The sequence below is a fragment of the Electrona antarctica genome, assembly GCF_951216825.1.
Source record: "Electrona antarctica genome assembly, chromosome: 20".
NCBI lineage: Eukaryota > Metazoa > Chordata > Actinopteri > Myctophiformes > Myctophidae > Electrona > Electrona antarctica.
Window position 1 is genome coordinate 21,897,518 of NC_136801.1, and position 19,382 is coordinate 21,916,899.

Below are 19,382 nucleotides of genomic sequence, written 5' to 3' on the forward strand. Positions count from 1 at the left end.
TTCATATGTAGTTTCAAGGCTTTTGCGGTCACATTAATTCCATTTTCTCTAGAAACTGGCTGTATCAAATATGAATGGACATCATTAACGACGCACAGCCACTCCCCTGACAGAAACGCTGAGGTGGTCGGTTTATTTTTCAAACACAGTTCTTATATGAAGCGACCTAAAATCGCCGTTTGGGGATCTCAATGCAAATAAACAAATACATGAACCTGGCGATTGACGACCTCTACTGAAAGTGACGTCAGACTTCGGAGCTCTATAACGTAATGCTCAACTATATTTGTTGTTGTTGGTTGGTGCATATAGCCTTTTCTCCTTTTCCTCCCACCGTGGAGATGGCAACATAAAAATACACTAAAGCCTATAAATTAATGCTCAACTATATTTGTTGTTGGTGAATGGTGGTGCATAGCAGTCTTTTTTTCTCCTTCCCTTTCCTCCCGCCGTGGAGATGCTCAACATAATTGTATTTGATCGCTTTGTTGTTGGTGCATGCAATAGTGTTTCCACATGACAATATGTGTTGGTTTGTTCTGTAGGCTACTATATTTTGTTATTTGTTCTCTTGGTGGATAATTGGAGCCTATACGTGTAGCTACAAGTATAGGCTGGTGGTAAAGGCTTTTGTGTTGTTGTTTATTGTATATGTGAGCATTTGCTTGCTACTATGGATGGTGAACTAGAAAAATAAAGTGCCCCCTTTGAAAAAATGAAGGCTGATTATTCCCTGGAGACGGCACCGACGGCACTGGGTGAGTCTTCAGATTACTAAACTAAGCCCCTCCCCACTGCTATGGTCCAATCACAGCTAAGCATAACATGGGTTAGACAAACCTCTCCACCAATAGTTTTCCTATATGATAAAACACCGTTTTAAAAAAGAAATGCCACGCACATATTTTTCCAGTGCATATGGCAGGCCTTGTTGACGGATTTGGAAGATATTTTGAAGGTCTGGTTCCAAAAATGAACCAGTATTTAATGTGTAAAATCCATGATATTTACATTGGAATGAATGAGCCCGGCTGGAAAGTGTCCAAGTGGGAGTGTCTAAGTGGGAGAGGCCGGGTCTTAGCTTTAGGTCCATTGCAATGGGGAGCTCATTCCATTGTTTGGGAGCCAGAAGGGAGAAGAGTGGTATAGCTGGGACGTGTGGATTGTGTGGAAACAGGTGACCATTGTTTTTGTCCAAATCAAAGTAATCCTGATTAATGATGTTGTTTCATGTTCTCTCTTTCATGAATTTAACTGAAAAACCTGCGTTACGGTAGTAACGGTACAGTACTAATTCACTGGCCTGTTTCTACGCAATATGAGGTTTGCACAGAGACGTACAGTGGGCCTCCCGTCAGACAACGGTCAGGCAACCGTACCTCCCCCACCCCATCGTTACGATGACATCATTCATATTGAGCCGAGAGAGAGAGAGAGAGAGAGAGAGAGAGAGGGAGGGGTGTGTCATATTTGAGAATTTGTTTTAAAGTAATTACTTTTAAACAAATTCTCAAATACACAAACAACACTAGGCAGGCTACACATCTTCTACCCATAAGGGTCCATTTGGTTTCAGTTTATGCTCTCAAGAGTTAAAGATCAATAAGGGTCCATTTGGTTATCAACTCTCCATCGTTTAAGTTTAACTGGGGACCACTGGTTGAGATCCACTGCTCCAAGGGGAGATATTGCACTTCTGAGCTTCAGAAAGCTACTTGCCAACCAGTAACCACTGGAAAGGAAGTATAGGGAGACCATGCATGTGGTGGGGGAAAAAATATATAATAATACTCACATTTTACTCACAAGTATAATAACGGAATGTAGAAATACTACGTTACAAGTAGAAGAACGGGATTCAAAAGTATTGGTTATCAAAATGTACTTGCAGAGAAAAGCTTTTGCACATCTAGACTAGCGGCTTAGTGGGATATCTATAACTATGCGTATACACTATGGGGTGCTATGTCTACATACAAATGCAATTTATGCAACTTAATGACATAAGTTGAGTCTTTGCATACGCCTGTAAGGTCGTTGAGGCTAGGGCAAGTGCCACAGCAAGTGCTACGGGCTAAGATGGAGTCTGAACTTAGAGGTGGGTTTTCAGACTACGGCGGAAGATAATGATTGGGAGTGAGTCTTCAGTTCTGATTGCAATGGGAAGTGCCTTCCATAGTTTTGGAGCCAGAAGGGAGAAGAGTTTGTGTACAAGAGAACAGGCAACGTTTCGGTCACTAGATGCCTGAAGGAGGTCTGCAGTGACCGAAACATTTGTTCTCTTGTACCGAGCACATCGACAGTGTACGGGTGTATTTCATTCCATTTTATTATCAAAATGTACTTAAAGTACCAAAAGGAGCTTAAGTACTCATATATGCAGAATGCCCCGTTTCACAACAAATCTTTTGAAAATAGCAGATCTACAAGCTCACAATGTGTTGTGATGTGACACATTGTCAGCTTGTAGATCGGCTATTTTCAAATGGCCGAAATATATAGGGCTGAAGTGGTTAATGTATGTTTTGTAATAATAATCCCAATCTACAGAAGTAAAGTAACTAAAGTTTTTAAATAAATGTAGTGGAGTAAAAGTACAATATTTGGATCCAAAATGACAGTAAAGTAGGAGGTAAAAATATTGGAAATTGTAAATACTCAAGTAAAGTACAAAATATCAAAAAAAATTATTCAAGTTCAACCAAGCATCTCGTTTGGAATATTAACGCTTCTAAGAGAGATCAGACTTATTAGCAAGATAGTAATGGGACATTATACCTCCCGGTTTTGGGGGGAAATGGAAGGCGGGGCTTTTCAGAGTAAAATCTGCTTGGCACTCTAGTGCCTTTATTCGGGAAACAAAATCCCCGGCAAAATAAGTTTTAACCTGCCACGCATGCCGGGAGCCACGGGTTAGTTTTAACCTGCAACGCATGCCGGGAGCCACGGGTTAGTTTTAACCTGCCACACATGCCTGGAGCCACGGGTTAGTTTTAACCTGCCACACATTCGTTTTAACCTGCCGCACACGTCGGGAGCCACTGGTGAGCTTTAACCCCCCCCCCCCTATTACAAATAGCCGATCTACAAGCTGTTGTGAGCTTGTAGACCGGCTATTTTCGCTATTTTGTCACATCTTTGAAAGAACTACAATCTGTATGACAAGTTGTACCGATAGTGAATGTGACAACGTTATATGATATGAAGATATGAATGATAGCAACGTTATAATTCTGTGTAACTTTCTGGAAAATTCTGGACCAACTTCAAACTGGTTAATTTTAATATTATTATTTCACTAGCTAGAAGTTAGACCAATGACACATGGGATGTTTAAGAATGACTATTCGGATTCTTAGAGGTTAGGTTTCACACTCTCCACATACAGTTTAGACAGCTGCAGAATTCTGTTCAAAATCTAATCCAAAAACAAACATCTTCTCATATGGAGGTCCGTATCAATGGGGGGGTCCTTGACATGAACATGAGAACCACTGCCATGAGAACTATCACTGTTGATTTCCTAGACTAAAACAAAGACGAAAAATGTCCGTCGACTACAGACTACCCGAAAACAAAATAAATACAAATTCAAAACTAAGCTATGATGACTAAACTACTAAATATATTGACACATTTGTCAACAAATTAAAACTAGACTAACATGTTAGGGAGGGACTAGTGGAGAAGAGATCCAGTTGTATGCTAGGTTGCATTCAGAAAACTAAAACAGAACCAACACTGAAACATTTCTGATATATAAAATATGACTAAATCTAAATTACATTTTACTCAAAAGACTATGACTTAACTAAATCAAAATTTGCTGTCAAAATCAACACCACCTGCTATGGAAACATTGTTTCCAAAGTTATCAATTGACACTGTAAGGACATACCCAAACTAGGGTCACGGGTTGGAAATAGTCACATTATTACATTTGCTATATGTTGTCACATTTGGGAGTACAAGTTAGGACCTTCAAACAGACATGGCCTCTGACGAGCCCTCCATGTCATCCGGCTGCCATGTTTAGTGGTCAGATGGGTGGGCCGGACGCGAGCATGGAAATGGTGGCGGGTTTGCGTAAATGTTCACGCCCCCCTCTTCTTTTTTTTAAATATTTTTTATCCCACGATTTTGTAACCCATTTTTCACCCCTGTCAATTATCTAATGTGATCCTGGGCTCTACACACCCTCCGCCAACCTAGTCCCCATATACAGGGACATGGGGAGAGCAACGGACTTGAACTCATGCTTCCTTCATGAGTGTCCAAGTTGCTCCTTTACACCTGACAGGGGGGAGTTTCCCTGGTTGGACGTAGCGCGTGGAAGGAACACGTTATTCCAACCAGTTCCTTTCCCCTCCATCAGGCTGGCCAGGGGGAGGCAGTTTAGAGACCAGGATTACTGCATATTTTTTGTGAGGGTACCTACCCTAGGGGACACGGGGAGAACATGCAAACTCCACACAGAAAGGCCCTTTCGCCAACCCCGCCTCGGGTATGGGCACTGATGACGCGGAGGAGGAAACACGCCGCCAGCACCCACAGCGTCCCGAGCGGGAATCAAACCCAGGACCTTCTAGCTGTGAGGCGACAGCACTACCAACTGTGCCACCGTGCCATCCACGCCCCCCTCTTCAGTGGCGTTTCCAGGAATTACATTTTGGGCAGGCAAGATGTGTTAATTGTCGTTTATAACGTTGCCGCGCACAATCGTAGCCCTAAAGGTTTTCAAATACATATACCTGCCAGGCGAGTAGGATACAAAGGCTGAAAGGCATGCATTAACATTCCAATGGGTGATTGAGGGTCGCGCTTTACCGCAACGGCCAATCAGCTGTCCACTAATAGTTCTCAGGTCTTGTTTTTGTCCTCTTTTTTCTCATTGTATGGATTTTGGCCAGGCAGAAATGGGATTTGGACAGGCGGACACCTGTCCTCGCCTTATTGTAGATACGCCTCTGCCCCTCCTACTACGGGATAAAGTACAGTTTTAGACCGCGACCGAGGGGCGCCGTCTCGAGTGAACTTGAGCCAAGAGAGACACACACCACCGAGCAAAAGTCTTATATTCAGGCCAATAGGGGTAACTAAAACATTTAAGAAAATCTTAATTTGTTTTGCTGATTTTGTATTATACAGTGTTGTAATTTATATGATTTGTGTGTGTGTGTGTGTGTGTGTGTGTGTGCGCGTGCGTGCGTGCGTGCGTGCGTGCGTGCGTGCGTGCGTGCGTGCGTGCGTGCGCTCACATTCAAAGCAGCTCACGGTGGATACTTTTACACGATTTTGTTTTCCTCATACTCATTGGTCCTCCTGTTTTTGGGCAACACGTACAGCTCTAAAGCCAACAACAGATGGCTAGCTGCCTCCCTGCATGCTGAAGACTGGCTGTTGCGTTTACGCTCCAGTTGTAACACGTACAGAAAACCTCCTTTTGTCTCTGGAAAGCCCCCGTTGTGGCCCCCCACCTAGCCAAAGCCTTTCAAGACATTTCTGTGTGTGTGTCTCTCTCCATCGTAGCTCTCCCCTGCTCTGCCTAAACTCTCTCTTCCTGCTTTTGTTTGCTAAGTAACCCCCTTGCTTTTTTGAGCGGCGCACACTGCTCTAATGACTGGCTTTGTGTACATGTCTGTCTGTCTGTCTGTTTGGGGTATGAACAGCTGTAATACCACTGGGTGACCTAAAGTGGCACTGATAAGCAGCCTACAGGGCAGCCCATTCACATTTAACTAACAATACAACTGTACAGAGTACAGTACAGTAACTACCACAATAAAAGTATAGTTGCACCGCTCAGTTCACATGGGTGTGATTTTGTTATACTGCACACATTCTTAACCTTTTGAATTTAAAGATACACAGTTGGAATAAGCAGAGTCAATATGAACTCTAGTCAATGAACAATGTAAATAATCACATAAATGGAGCACAGAGAGAACAGTGTAGCCAAGCATCCAGTGTTGTTTTTGGCAGCAAATTTCTATTTTAGTTTTAGTCGTAGTCTCTTGAATAGTTTTCACTTAGTTTTAGTCACATTTTAGTTACCTGGAATGTATTAGTGTTAGTCTAGTTTTAGTCGACTAAATGTCATACTTTTAGTTATTTTAGTTGACTAAATCTACAGGTGATTTAGTGGACTAAAATGTGTTTTGGTGTGCCTTGATGCCGTCATAATGGCTGATTTGATATACTTGCTGAAAATAAAAGATCTACACGCTCACAACGCGTCGCGCTGCGAGCAAGTGTAAAATGACTTGTCTTTTACTTATAGCCTACTGGATCTCTTGTCCACTAGTCCCTTCCTAACATTTTAGTCTTGTTTTTATCTGTTGACGAAATGGTCAACATATTTAGTCTCAGTCTTAGTCATCATAGCTTGGTTTTCATTTAGTTTCCATGTAGTTTGTCAGTGAAAAAAGGTAGTTGACGAACATTTTTCGTCTTGGTTTTAGTCGACGAAAACAACACTGTAAGCATCAAAGTGAAAATAGCAGCTCTTCAAACTAACAATGCCTGTGTAGATCGGCTATTTTCACTACCTTTGTGCCACAGGGTTGTATGCTAAAGCAGAACATTCATTTACGCAGAGGGCCTTTGATATCCCCCCTCAGGTCATTAATGTTTGGGCCTTTGATATCCCACTGGTTAAAAAAAGAAAAAAATGAAAAGTGGCCGTTGGGGATATGTTTTATCCTCGTTTCTGGTCAGACTGAAGCGATCTAAACCTCCCTGGTTACTGCATGCTCATTCTGCTTGCTGCCACTCACTTCAAGGGAAAAGGCCCGCTCTACTCAGACAGTTTCATATAGTTTCAGGCGTGTGCTGGGTGCAGATTCAAAATGAACATATAGAAAATGAATAAAATGACTTACTGAAGAAGGGGGACACAGCGGGGGAGGAAGCATACAGAGTACATGTGTCATCTCTTCAGAACTGGTGCGATAAAAGCTCCTTAGGGATCAATGTGACAAAAACAAAATAACTTGTCATTCACGAAAAGGAACCAGGTACAATTGGTGGACAAATAGTGGCGGTAGTAGACAATTTTAAATACTTAGGCACATATACGGTAGACAGCAAACTCAATTTCAGTGAAAATACTGACGAGATTTTTAAAACTTGTAACCAACGCCTCCACCTACTACGCAAGCTCAACTCCTTTAGAGTGAGCAAGCATATCATGGAAACACCTGATAGAGGGAATCTTGACTTTTAACATGGCAATGTGGTATGGCAATCTTAATGTAAAAGGAAGAAGCAAGCTGCAGCGAATAGTGAACCTAGCCTAAAAAATCACTGGGAAAAAAGCAGTCAAGATAGCAAACAACCCCTCTCATCCACTCTGCAGGGAGTTCGAACTACTTCCCTCTGGTAGACGGTACAAAGTACCAAAAGCTAACATTTTTAAAAATTCCTTCATCCCAAATGCCATTAAGGCACTAAATGATACCATGTCTCGCTAGATTTGTTGTTTTTCCAATGTATTTGCCACTGTTGTCCTGCACTTTTTTGCCATGAGAAAATAATTGTGTAAGTGTTGTTGCTGTTGTTGTAACTGTTTTTACTGTTGTTGAGACCGAAGACAAATTTCCACACGTGGACAATAAATGAAACTAACTAACTACTTCTTTCTCTGCATTTATTCATGTGTTCATACATGCGTACAGGGAATGCATTCAGGACGGGAACCCCTTTTGGTGTTTGAAGCATTATGTAATACTTAAGCTATTGAAAAATAGCAGATCTACAAGCTCGTAGCACGGCACTCGGTGCCACGCTACGAGCTTGCCGTTCCTGGGGCTCTGGATGTTCTGCGGACCCCCGGGGTCCCCCACATGGTAACTCTGTAATCTTTCAACCGTTTCAGACGTGCGGCAGCTCGCCGGAACGGCCCCCTGGGCGCGTTCCTGTGGGTCTGGATGTTCCGGGGACCCCCCGCACATAGTACACTACAGTACATGTGCGGGGGTGGGTCTGGATATTCCGGGGATCCCCCAGGGACCCCCACATGATGGTAACTCCGTCATTTCTCGACCGTTTCGGGCGTGGGGCCCTCACCCTGGGCGCGTTCCTGGGGTCTGGATGTTCCGGGGACCCCCCCGCACATAGTACACTACAATACAGTACAGAGCACAGTAACTATACAATAAATGTATAGTTGCACCGCTCAGTTCACACAGGTGTGATTTGACCTTTTCAATACATTTTTTAAGTTTCTTCGAAAACTTAGGTCAGGATTTAGAAGGCGTTTTTTTGAATCGGTCTTAAATGAGTTAATGAATAATATAATCCAAGTCCTCGAGTTTCCGACTGAAATGCATTTCCTTTTGGGAAATGTGGACCGAGTATTATTATCATATTATGTTCCTATTTTGGGCAAACTGTCCTCAGATTTTAACCCTGCTGGCGGGTGCCAGGAATAGATGCATACTACAAGGGACCGGATGTTTGGCTGACATGGCGTAGAGTTTATTTCATCCTTCCATATAGTTACAGTCTGGCTGGGTTCAGGGACAGGGGCTTCCATCTTTAAATAGCCTACAGAGAGGGTCAGCCTGCGCTCTCTCTTTGTATATCGCTGTCGCTTTTATTTTCCCTTTGGGGCACACTCTTTCCTGTATATGTCTTTTTAGCAGCACTTCGGTTCATCTCAGCGAGATGTGCGATAACAGCCGTTTTTTTTTAGTCATGATGGAAAAAGTGGTGGAAAAAGTATACTCGCATGTTTTACTTATGTAACAGTATCAATACTGCAATGTAGAAATACTACAAGTATTTATAGTACTATTACAAGTAAAAGTCCGGAATTCAAAATGTACTTTAGTAAAACCAAACAAAAGTATTAGTATCAAAATCTACTAATTCCGAAAGCCAGACGTTGGATGCAGGAGAGAGATGACGTGGAAGAGGATTCAGATACAGAGGAAGTGTATACTATACTATGCTGCATGAAAACCACCCAGGATGGAGAGCCATACAAGGTGGAAGTGAATAAAACAGAAACTGACTTTTAAGATTGATACAGGCTGCAGAGTCAGTGCAATGAATGAGAAACAATTTGAGGAGCTGTGGGAGGAGAACAAACTTCCCCAAATGAAACCATCCACACTCAAGCTGAAGGGTTATAATGGAGAGCCCATCAAGGTAATTGGGGAGGCAGAGGTTGACTGTCAATTATGCGGGGCAGGTGAAGACATTGTCTGTAGGTGTGATTCCATTAAGCCTTTGCGAAAATACAGTAGGAAGCGTATGTTCATTAAGTCGAAAAAATAAATGCGCTTTGTCTGTTGTTTCCATCCACTGATTATTCGACTCACAGGAGATACAAAATAAGTTCATGAAATAAGCAGTAGGTGGCACTATTTTGCCAGTAAAGTGAGCCTTACCGTTATATTTTTCTTTTTGACGTTCTTTTAAGCTATACAAAAATATTATACACGGACTGCCTGGTTGGCAATTGGGCTACACGTCCTTTATGCTGTGCAGAGGCTGTCCGGGGACAGGTTTTTGTCCATCGGCTCCTCGGAATTGAATTAACTATTAAACTATATAGCTGGTAAGACTAGAATCACTAGATTGTAGCCTAAATATTACAGTAGGCCTAATTTCCTGACTTTCTATTTAAGGGACAAAGCCGAACACATTAATAAACTAGAAAAAGTGCCCTTCTGGGCACAGGTCTCCACCAGTTTGTTTTTTGCAACAATGTTCTTCATTTTGTTGAGGAAATGCAGAGCCAGATCACTCATAGCATCTCCGAGGATAGAATTCTGGATGAGCAGGACATGTGCAGCATTTTGTATAAAACGGGCTACTCCTGAAAACTTTGGAAGGCAATCTTAGCCAATGAGTGTAGACTCTGATAAATCCAACAGGCTCGTCTTGATCACATGACTACAGAGATCATGTGTACCGATTTGCAGAAATCGGCCTCATGGTGGCGCTATAACCATCAGATATGGAGGGATGCAGGGAAAATGGCCAATGGTGCAGATCCGTGTTGATCACATGACCATGGAGATAGTGTATACCGAATTGTGTGATGTATGGATAAAATGTGTACGAGTTATCTACAGAAATGTGTTTTGCCTAAATCGGCCTCATGGTGGCGCTATAACAGGCCGTTGAGGAATATTTGGGGCAGAGGTTCGTCGTTGGCATCCAGGGAGTGTGTGTGCAAAGTTTGGCATGGATCGGGCCAACGGTGCCGGAGATTAGCTGATAACGGACAGACGGACGGACACACGGACGGACGGAGTGCAAAACATACTCTTTCCCCATGCCTTCGGCCTGGTGGAGACAATAATAGCCTAAAGATGTTTTTCTCCCCGACAGCCTGCTGCTCCTCGCAAACACAATTAACACACAGAAACAGATAATCATACATGTTTAGCTGCCCTATAGCTTACTATAGAAAACCCCACCACTCTAGCTGAGAGTGGGGCGGAGCAGTAGCAGGTTGCCTTGTTGGTGGTGGGTGGGGCCACCAAACTGGCACACCTGGGGACTATATAGACAAATCACAGACAAACATTTGTACCTTACTGGAGAGGTGCTGGTAGCACCTCTGTGCCTATATTGATGCATTACTCGTAAGTTTCCTTTCTATTGCCAAATGCCCCTTTGAGTATTTGACTTGCTTAATGTGTTATGCCTACGTTCTATTTGCCAAATGCCCCTTGAGTAGTCTATTTGCTTAATGTGTTTATGCCTGTACGTTTGCTGTAGTCTCATTTGTTTGTATCTAAGACTGTTTGCACTACTGATTGCTACTCTCTCTCTTCTTAAAATCATCACCCATCATCCGTCATTCACCATTGCCATCATGCCATATCTGCAAAGCCTGAATAAAACTCTGACATGTCAATACTGTCTGGTTCATGATCCATGCTCTAACAGGCATGCTGGTGTAGAGGTGCACAGGTACATAGCCAGCAACCTCCTCTTATACTAGCTAGAGAGAATTCTTCACTTACTGTTGCCTGATTTGTGCTTCTTACCACGGTACAGAACTGATTCAACGCATCTCATCCGCTGTGATATTGTAGGCTTTAGGCTACATAAATGTTATCTGTGCCACATGCAAATGATGCAACGTACGTGCGACAAAAGCAAGCCAAGTATGAGTTGAATCCAACTTGTAGGCTATAATATATTCGGGGCGCATGATGTAGCATAATACGTCGGGACTCGATTGGAGTATATAGCGTTTATAGATTGCAGCTGCAACACACACACACACACACACACACACAATAGCAATAATAGCGTAGTCTCCCCTCGTCCGTTCCGAGGTGTTTTGGAGTTGTGTTTTCTAATTAGAAATCTTTTCCGCAAGTGTTTCCATACCCATTTGCGCATTTCACTTTTTCGATACAGCCCCAAAACCACCACCTTCAAGCAAAAGTGTTTTTGTGAAAAATGGAGACTTATTCGCATTATTCGTTTCCATCCAGGAGATTTTGCGCAAGAGCCTTAAGGTGGCCTTACACTACCCGATTTTTTTCAATCTGAAATCTGAAATCTGCACCACACACTACAGGATAATCGGAGCAGGCAGAGCAAATATCAAACATTCTTGATGTTGATCGGGCCGATCCAGATCGCGCTTTGAGCGGTCGGGCACCCCACGAGCGTCAAAAATGCCCGATTATCGGCTAGTGTAAGGCCACCTTTAATGCGCGAAAAAACATCTTTATGGAAACACACCTGGTGGTGGTAAAAGGAGCAGGGCCCACTTTGCTAGAAAGAGGATGGCTGAACAACCCACTTAAATACATGAAGAATGAAAAAACCGACACTACAGGAAGTGCTCAATAAACATGAAGATGTTTTCAAAAGCGAACTATAGGCCTGTTGAAAGGCATGGAAGCAACCAAACGGGATATTGTCCCTCTAAGTAACACAACTACAGTGACCTTGAAATACTGGACTGATTATTCTATATATCCACCGTTGAGAATGAGATATCACACATGGGACCATTTGTTCCAGTTTGTTCACTCTGTCTGGGAGTTACGGGGGTCCGCGTTCCTATAGTGCATAGTAAATTGTGGGTCCTAAATTATAAATGAAAGGATCACTGCCATAGATCGAGTACCAAACAAGCTTTTACTGACTTCCTCCGCCATTGTTTTCGTATTTCCCAACACACCCGTATATTGTTCTGTTGAGTCACGGTGTTGTCATTCTGTCTGTCTCCTTTAGCCACATACTCCTTGGGTCTGGAGCCCAGTGGTGAGCCGGGGGTCCCCAGTAGCCCGCCGGGGGTCCGGCCAGGGGTCCCCAGAACAGTGCTGAAGTGCAATGAGTCTCAGCTGCTGTGGGAGATGGAGGTCTGTGGGGAAGGCTTCAAGAAGAACATGGCTCACATAGACTCACGTCACTGGTGCAACCTCACATATTTCATTAGGTAAGGAAGTCTGCGCATGTGCGTGTGTGCATGCGCGTGCGCTGTGTGTGTCAAGTTAATTTCCTGTTCAACTCCAAAGGACTAGAGACAACTCGAGATTACCAACACAATCCAACTTTTTATTTTCCAACTTTGTTGCTTTTGAACTGTTGGCTTAATTTTGTTGATTGGTTGATCAATCAAGTAGGTTGTAAACCTTTGAAGACAGAAAAACAAAGGTTACAACAATGCCACACAGATAATATTCTTTTTAAACAGCTTATCACTCAAGTTATTTTTAACCACTCTTGTTTTTAAACAATAACGTATTTTAAGCAAGCAAGTCTTTTAAACAATTACGTATTTTAAACAATTCAATGTTAAATTAAATGACTTAACCTCCAAGCCATTAAAGTCAACATTTTAAATGAAACTTCAAATTAACCATTTAAGCACAGAAAGATAAATAACTGATCCTTGAGCTTGTAGATCAGCTCTTTTCTAAATTAAACCTTTTAACATATGAACCATGAATTGTCCACATTTTTAGCAGTCTTTTAAATTCTTAAAGTAATGTAAATTATTTTAACAGTTTTTATCTTTGTCTTATTCTTTTGTAATTTATACTTGAACACAAATGAATTAACTTCCAAACCACTGTCAAGTGTGAACACAGAAGGGTGCCCATTAACACACAAAGAATGTGTTCTACAATGTGTTCCTTCAACCAACTTAAATGGTAGTCAAACCATGAACACATTAAAGCAGTATTTCAAATAAGTAAGTAAATAAACATTTCAACAGACCATTGGCATCTTTGTGCTGAACTCCTGAAAGAACTTGTGTCTTCTCTCTGCCTCTGATTGTTTGAATGGCCTTTTATAGTCTCCAGGTGCTCCTAATGAGCAGCGGCCATCTTTTGTGTTGCACTCTGGGAAGGGTAGTTTTTTGAGATGCCAAGCAAAGGCTCCATTACTGAGTTTTGACTCAGTGTGTGCATGCCTGTGTTTTTACTATACTATACATGTATGGCTTCAGTATAGTGGAATTTCAGAAATATACAGTTTGTGGTCTGACTAGATAAATGGTTTTGTTTGTAAAACAGGTCAGTTTTAGGGGTTAGGTTTAGACATTTAGAGGTTAGGTTTAGGTGTCAGGGTTAGACTTTATTTTCTTTTAAAACAAGATTTGTTTCGAAATATAGATTTTTATTATCGTGAGAACGATGGCTTCCATTTTTGCATTGCAACTTTTCAGGAAAAGAAAGCCTGCCGTTTCTATTAGCTTGGATTCCCCATCGATGATGTCACTGGTGGACGGGTTTCTGAACTGCCCACAGCCCTCCTGTGAGACCAATTAAATGAAGATAGGTTGAAAAGTGTTGAAGTGGTCCTTTAAGTACTGTACTTAGGTAGAACGTTGACATATTTGTACTGTACCTTGGTATTTCCAATGCTTTTCCTTCTACTCCATTACATCTCGGATCCCAATATTGTACTTTTTACTCCACAATGCGACACATTGTGAGCTTGTAGATCAGCTATTTTGTAAAAAAAAAATAATTTGAAAACTTGAAATTCTGCACGATGAATACTTTTACTTTTGGCACTTTAAGTGGGAACCTAATACCCGTTGTCATAGCAACTATCTGTCTGTGTTGGAGATCTCTGTATCTGTCTGTCTGCCTGTGTCTGAAGAGTGACTGTGAAAAGTGGACTGGTTAAGTAATCAATTGGCAGGTGTGGGGTTGCCATGGCAATCAATTGGCTGAGGCAGAGGCTGGAAATTGCACAGGTGAGGGGATTTAGGCTGATTAGGCCCACTGGCAGAGTCTGACCAGAGCCTTTTGTGGTGGTTCTGGAGAACCGTGGGTCTGACCGACTCGATACCTGGCACTGCACTCCCTGTGGGGGTGTGGCACACGTGTGTCGAATGTGAAGTCAAACGGTTCTTGAGTTACGTGCATTACAACCGTACACACACACATACGCACGCAGAGACGTGGTGCATATATATAGTATGCGATATTTGGGGCTTGATTAGAGCTTAATTTGACTTAAGTTATTAAAATAAACAATGATAGCTTAGCATCCCAGACATCTGACTGTGTAACACAGTGGAGAAAACTAGCGGATGTTGTGATCACGTGGACAGGAAATTACATCGCCAGATTCGCTCTATTTGGTCAAAATCGGCATATGGTGAAGTTACCGCCACCATCAGGACTGGGTATAATACTATAGGATTACCGTGTTAGAATGAGATATAGTGTGTATGTCACGGATTTTTCTATTGGCATTAAAATTAGAATTAAACATATGAATAGTGCAGGTAGAAGGCACAATCCACTGTTAATTAGGGTGGCCATAAGAGGGTTAAAATAGGCGTCCAAAGGCGATATCTGCGCCCGGGGCCTTTGGAAAACAGGTCATACCACCTGTTCACCAAGTGCTTGCTCTCTCTCTCTCTCTCTCTCTCTCTCTCCAGTGAATACCACCTGTTCACCAAGTGCACGGAGGACAAGTCCAAGTCCATCAACTGCTACTGGCCCAACCCGCTGGTGGAGAGCAACATCATCCTCGTCCACAAGCACTTCTTCGCCAACTGCACGGTGGAGCGCGCCGTGTGGGTGGACCCGCCCGACGACATGCTCGCCACGCTCATCCTTGTCCCCGTCTTCCTCACGCTGGCCATGATCGCCCTGGTGGTCTGGTGCAGTAAGAGGGGCGACGTCATGGGCTGAAGAGATGAGAGGGGCTCGTCCTGTCCTGTCCTGTCCGTCCGTTGATCTTCATCAGTGAACATCGTCAGTGAGAAAGGGGGACATTTGCCAATTAGGACATATATGTCAATTCTATTCAGATTCACTGAATTCCTCTGCTGGACACTTCTTTTCAGTAGAAAAGCAGGAGAATTAGCAAGGCTTAATCAGTGAATAAAACCTGCAGGGAAAAACATGCATTTACAGAAAACCTTCAGGAAAAAAGATCAGAAAAGCGTGAAGAGTTGGAGTTCATGGGCACATCTGTACTAAAACAATTACACTGCTTCTAATGGAACCACGGAGCCTTTCATTTTTTTTTCCTGACATGGGGGAGGGGGGAGACGGTGACGGACAAGAACATTACAGGCTGCGTTAGATCCCCCGATGAGGCTGTGAATCACGTACGGAGCCGACATGCGGGGGCTTTTAACTGCATTATGCCTCGACAGCTGACAAGCGTCTTGGAGCCGGGCCATACACGTTGGGATCCTAACAACCTTGGTGATAGATTTGATGGGCGTAAGTAGCACATGCAGTGGCCAAAGGACCCTCCTCCCAAGTGTCACGAAAAGTGGAAGGGATTCTTGACTTGTGGAGAAACATGACCCATTTGTTTCTTGAATGTGGCGTTTAGCACTTCTTATCGCACTCGAACATGTTTGTAGAAGAAGACAACGTGCATTGTAGAAGTGAATTGTGTAATTTCACTGGACAGGATGTATATTTAACTAAAACAAAAATCCACACTGAGGCATCCGGGACTGAAGTCAAGATATTCTGAGAGTTTTGTTTCCTCAACAAGCTGAAGTCGAGGAGCTTCTTTAGCACAACTTGTAAGACACTTAAGCAAAGCAAACTGTATTTACTGAGGATTCTCAGTGGAATTTCCGTACTATGAATTTTGGGCCAAATTGAGTCTTGACTGTGATCTTATTGTCCAGTGCCATCTACTGTGTTCGTAGTTCAATCAAACTATTGCAGAATATACTGTAATAACGCTAAATGGATCGTGGCAGTTGGGACGTGTTTACTATTTAAATTGTGTTATAATTTATGTGGTCACACCTTGTGAATCAAACTAAGCAGCACATTTTTCCTCCCATAACAAATGTATTTCCTTTGTTTGATTACTAACAAAGGAAGGTTTTTTTCACTGACTTGAGTGCAATTGATATATTTAGATTTCTAACTGTCTTCCTTGGAATTGTTCATTCTTAAAAGATTTGATAACCACAGGAGGGTAGAGCCACCGAATCACCTTGAGTTAGCAGTATAGTCATTAGTTAGTTAGTATATACTTATGTTAATTGACTGAGATGACCACGTTCAGTGGCTTAATGGCGCTGATTGCATTAAAGATTCCTCCCGTGTTTCCCTTTCCAGAGTGTCAGACTGTGTGCCTCTTTGAAATAAATGTTGAATGTAAATAAATTATTAAGTGTAAGATAAATGTTTCACCTCATTGTGCATGCCAGTAAACAATATCACTTAAGCTCGACATTCCTATACATGTCATCATAACAGGCAAGCATCCTGCCAAAATATGGGAACCTTTGGCGAAAAAAATACATTTTGATGCCACTTTTTTCTCTTTACTTTTACTGAAGTAATTTTGGAATTTACTTGTAACAGTATTTCAGAAGTGCATTATTGATCCCTTTACATAAGTACAAATGTGAGTACTTTTTCCACTTTTTCAGAATCTGTATGCACTGTACTATTGAACATGTTTTCATGTTTCTCTTCCACAAACAAACAAACAAACAAACGGGGTGGGCCATTATTCATAATGTAGTCATAAGAAATGGCCCATGAAGTGGTTGAGATGGTTTTGAAGACAACAGGGTTTTTTGGGGGGGAACACAAACAAGAGAGGACAATGGCTAATGCAGTATCATAGCATTCGACGTCTCTCCGCCACAGCAAGGCAGGAAGGATATTGTAGCTTTTCCCAGAGTTTATAGAAGAATTCAGGGAAATGCGTACACACACACACACTTTTCTTTATATATATCCCATTTAGACCTGAGGCTGATTCTAAAAAAATGGCTTCTAAACAGTTTTCTGTGTCTTTCAGTTTCTATGTCAGTGGTGCTCAACGTCAAGGCCCCCCAGAATTATCTGTATTTGGCTGCGGACCCCCATCTGAAAATATATAGTTCCAGTGACCCCCCAGAAGCAAAGATTTGAGCTAAAAACGTTCGCTCTGAAAGAATATTCAAAGATTTGTGCCACATCACAATTTTTCAATAGCTAAAGTATAACATAATGCTTAAAACACACAACGCACACACGCACAGCGTCCAGTGGCTTCAAATGGAAGCTACTGTTTTCCTGCATGGCTCAAAATAGCATTTCCCAGTGAGTCACACAAGCCTGACTGAACTAAGCCAAAGTAGTGTCTGGGGACCACCGGGGTTCCCTGAGGGGGTTCCAGGGGGTCCCGACTCCCCAGCAAAATGAGGAACAGTCAGTGTTGGGAAAAAGTACGCACAATATGCATTTAAGTAAAAGTATCAATACCGCAATGTAGAAAATCTAGAAGTCAATAGTTTAAAGTTACATGTGAAAGTCCGGGATTCAAAATGTATTCGAAAGTATTGGTATCAAAATGTAGGCCTACTTAAAGTACCAAAAGTAAAAGTACTCAATAGGCAGACTGTCTCGATCATTTCAAGTGTTCAAATGTACACAAATATTTTCTGCTATTTTCAAATGGCGAAAATGAATATGGGGCTGAAGTGGTTACTGTACGTTTTGTAATAATCAAAATTTAGAAAGTGACTAGTAGGCCTAACTAAAGCTGTCAAATACATGTGTGTAGTAATTGGAACTACTCAAGCAAAGTACAAATGCCTCAGAATTGTACTTAAATACAGTACTTAAGTAAATGTACTTTCCACCAGTGGGAACAATTTATAATTTTACCAGATGGAATTGATTTGAAACGCTTTAATATTGAAAATTATTTAAAAATTATAAAAGCACAAAAAAGCCCAAAGGCATGTTTCCATCGTGGTCCTTTTAGGGAAGGAATGCAGGGGGGAATACAAACACAAACAATAAAAACAAAGAACGTTAACAAAATAAAACATCTCATAGGACATTATCCCAATGAGAGAAGGCATAACAATGACCAGTGGTGGAAAGTACATTTACTTAAGTATTGTCCTTGATTGCAATTGTGAGTCATTTGTACTTTACTTGAGCATTTCCAATTTCCAATGCTTTTACTTCTACCTCTAGTTGTAGTCAACTAAACCGACAGCTGGTTTTGATGACTAAAATGTACTTTGGCGAGTCTTGATGGTTTCGTAATGGCTGACTTTACACTAGGTTGCTTGAGGAAAACAGCCGGTGTACAAAAGCGGACGACGCGTTGCTTGTGAGCTTGTAGATCTGGAAGTGTAGATCATCTGGAAGGGCAGTGGGAGGAGTGGGGTGACGGACGGACGGACTGAGTGTGCAGTCCTGGGAGGATGTCCTGTTTGGGTCATGTGCCTTCACTGTGGGAAAAGGGGACACTGCGCGTGTGTGTGTGCGCGCACGTGCGTGTGTGTGTGTGTGTGTCGAGTTCACTGAGCCTCTTATTGCCATAAATCAACAGAAAGATAACTCAAAACAAACAAAACCTAAATTAACTTTGCAGCAACTGCTACAGTACGTGAGTACGAATGAAAACACCATCAGGCAGAGACCACGCATCTCAGTAAAGGACATTCACTTGAGTACAGTACTTAAGTACAATTTTGAGGTATTTCCTACTTTACTTGAGTATTTTCAATTTCCAATAGGCCTACTTTTACCTCTACTCCAATACATCTCGGATCCAAATGCTGTACCTTTACTACATTTATTAGAGAACTTTAGTTACTAGTTACTTTGTAGATTTGGATTAATCTTACAAAACCTTATAACATAACATTAAATCACTTCAGCTATTCATTTCGGACATTTGAAAATATTGCGATGGACCCATTGCACAACTTTTACTTTTGATACTCTTTGATACATTTCGGTGTTGTTCCCAACGGGCATCGTGCTAGTTACACAGAAATGGCGATCAGTGTCGCTATGCACACACGCCATTTTGGAAAGAACTTCTCTACTTCCTTCACAGGTGTTAGGCCTACTGATGATTCTAATGAAGGCTCTGTTCCATTCTGGTCAAACAGAGTCAAGGTGCTGCTGTTGTGCATGTTGGCTCACTGGAAACAC

General features: G+C 42.1%; 1 protein-coding gene across 1 annotated transcript in view; it reads left to right on the forward strand.

Moving 5' to 3' along the window:
- Window positions 1-16,598, forward strand: part of LOC306912670 (receptor activity-modifying protein 3) — a 32,816-nt gene extending 16,218 nt beyond the window's left edge. The window contains exons 2-3 of the mRNA XM_079489060.1: window positions 12,217-12,421; window positions 14,888-16,598. Coding sequence (XP_079345186.1) covers window positions 12,217-12,421; window positions 14,888-15,143 — 461 coding nt within the window. The 3' untranslated portion in view covers window positions 15,144-16,598. The remainder of the gene's footprint in view (window positions 1-12,216; window positions 12,422-14,887) is intronic.
- The last annotated feature ends 2,784 nt before the right edge of the window (window positions 16,599-19,382 follow it).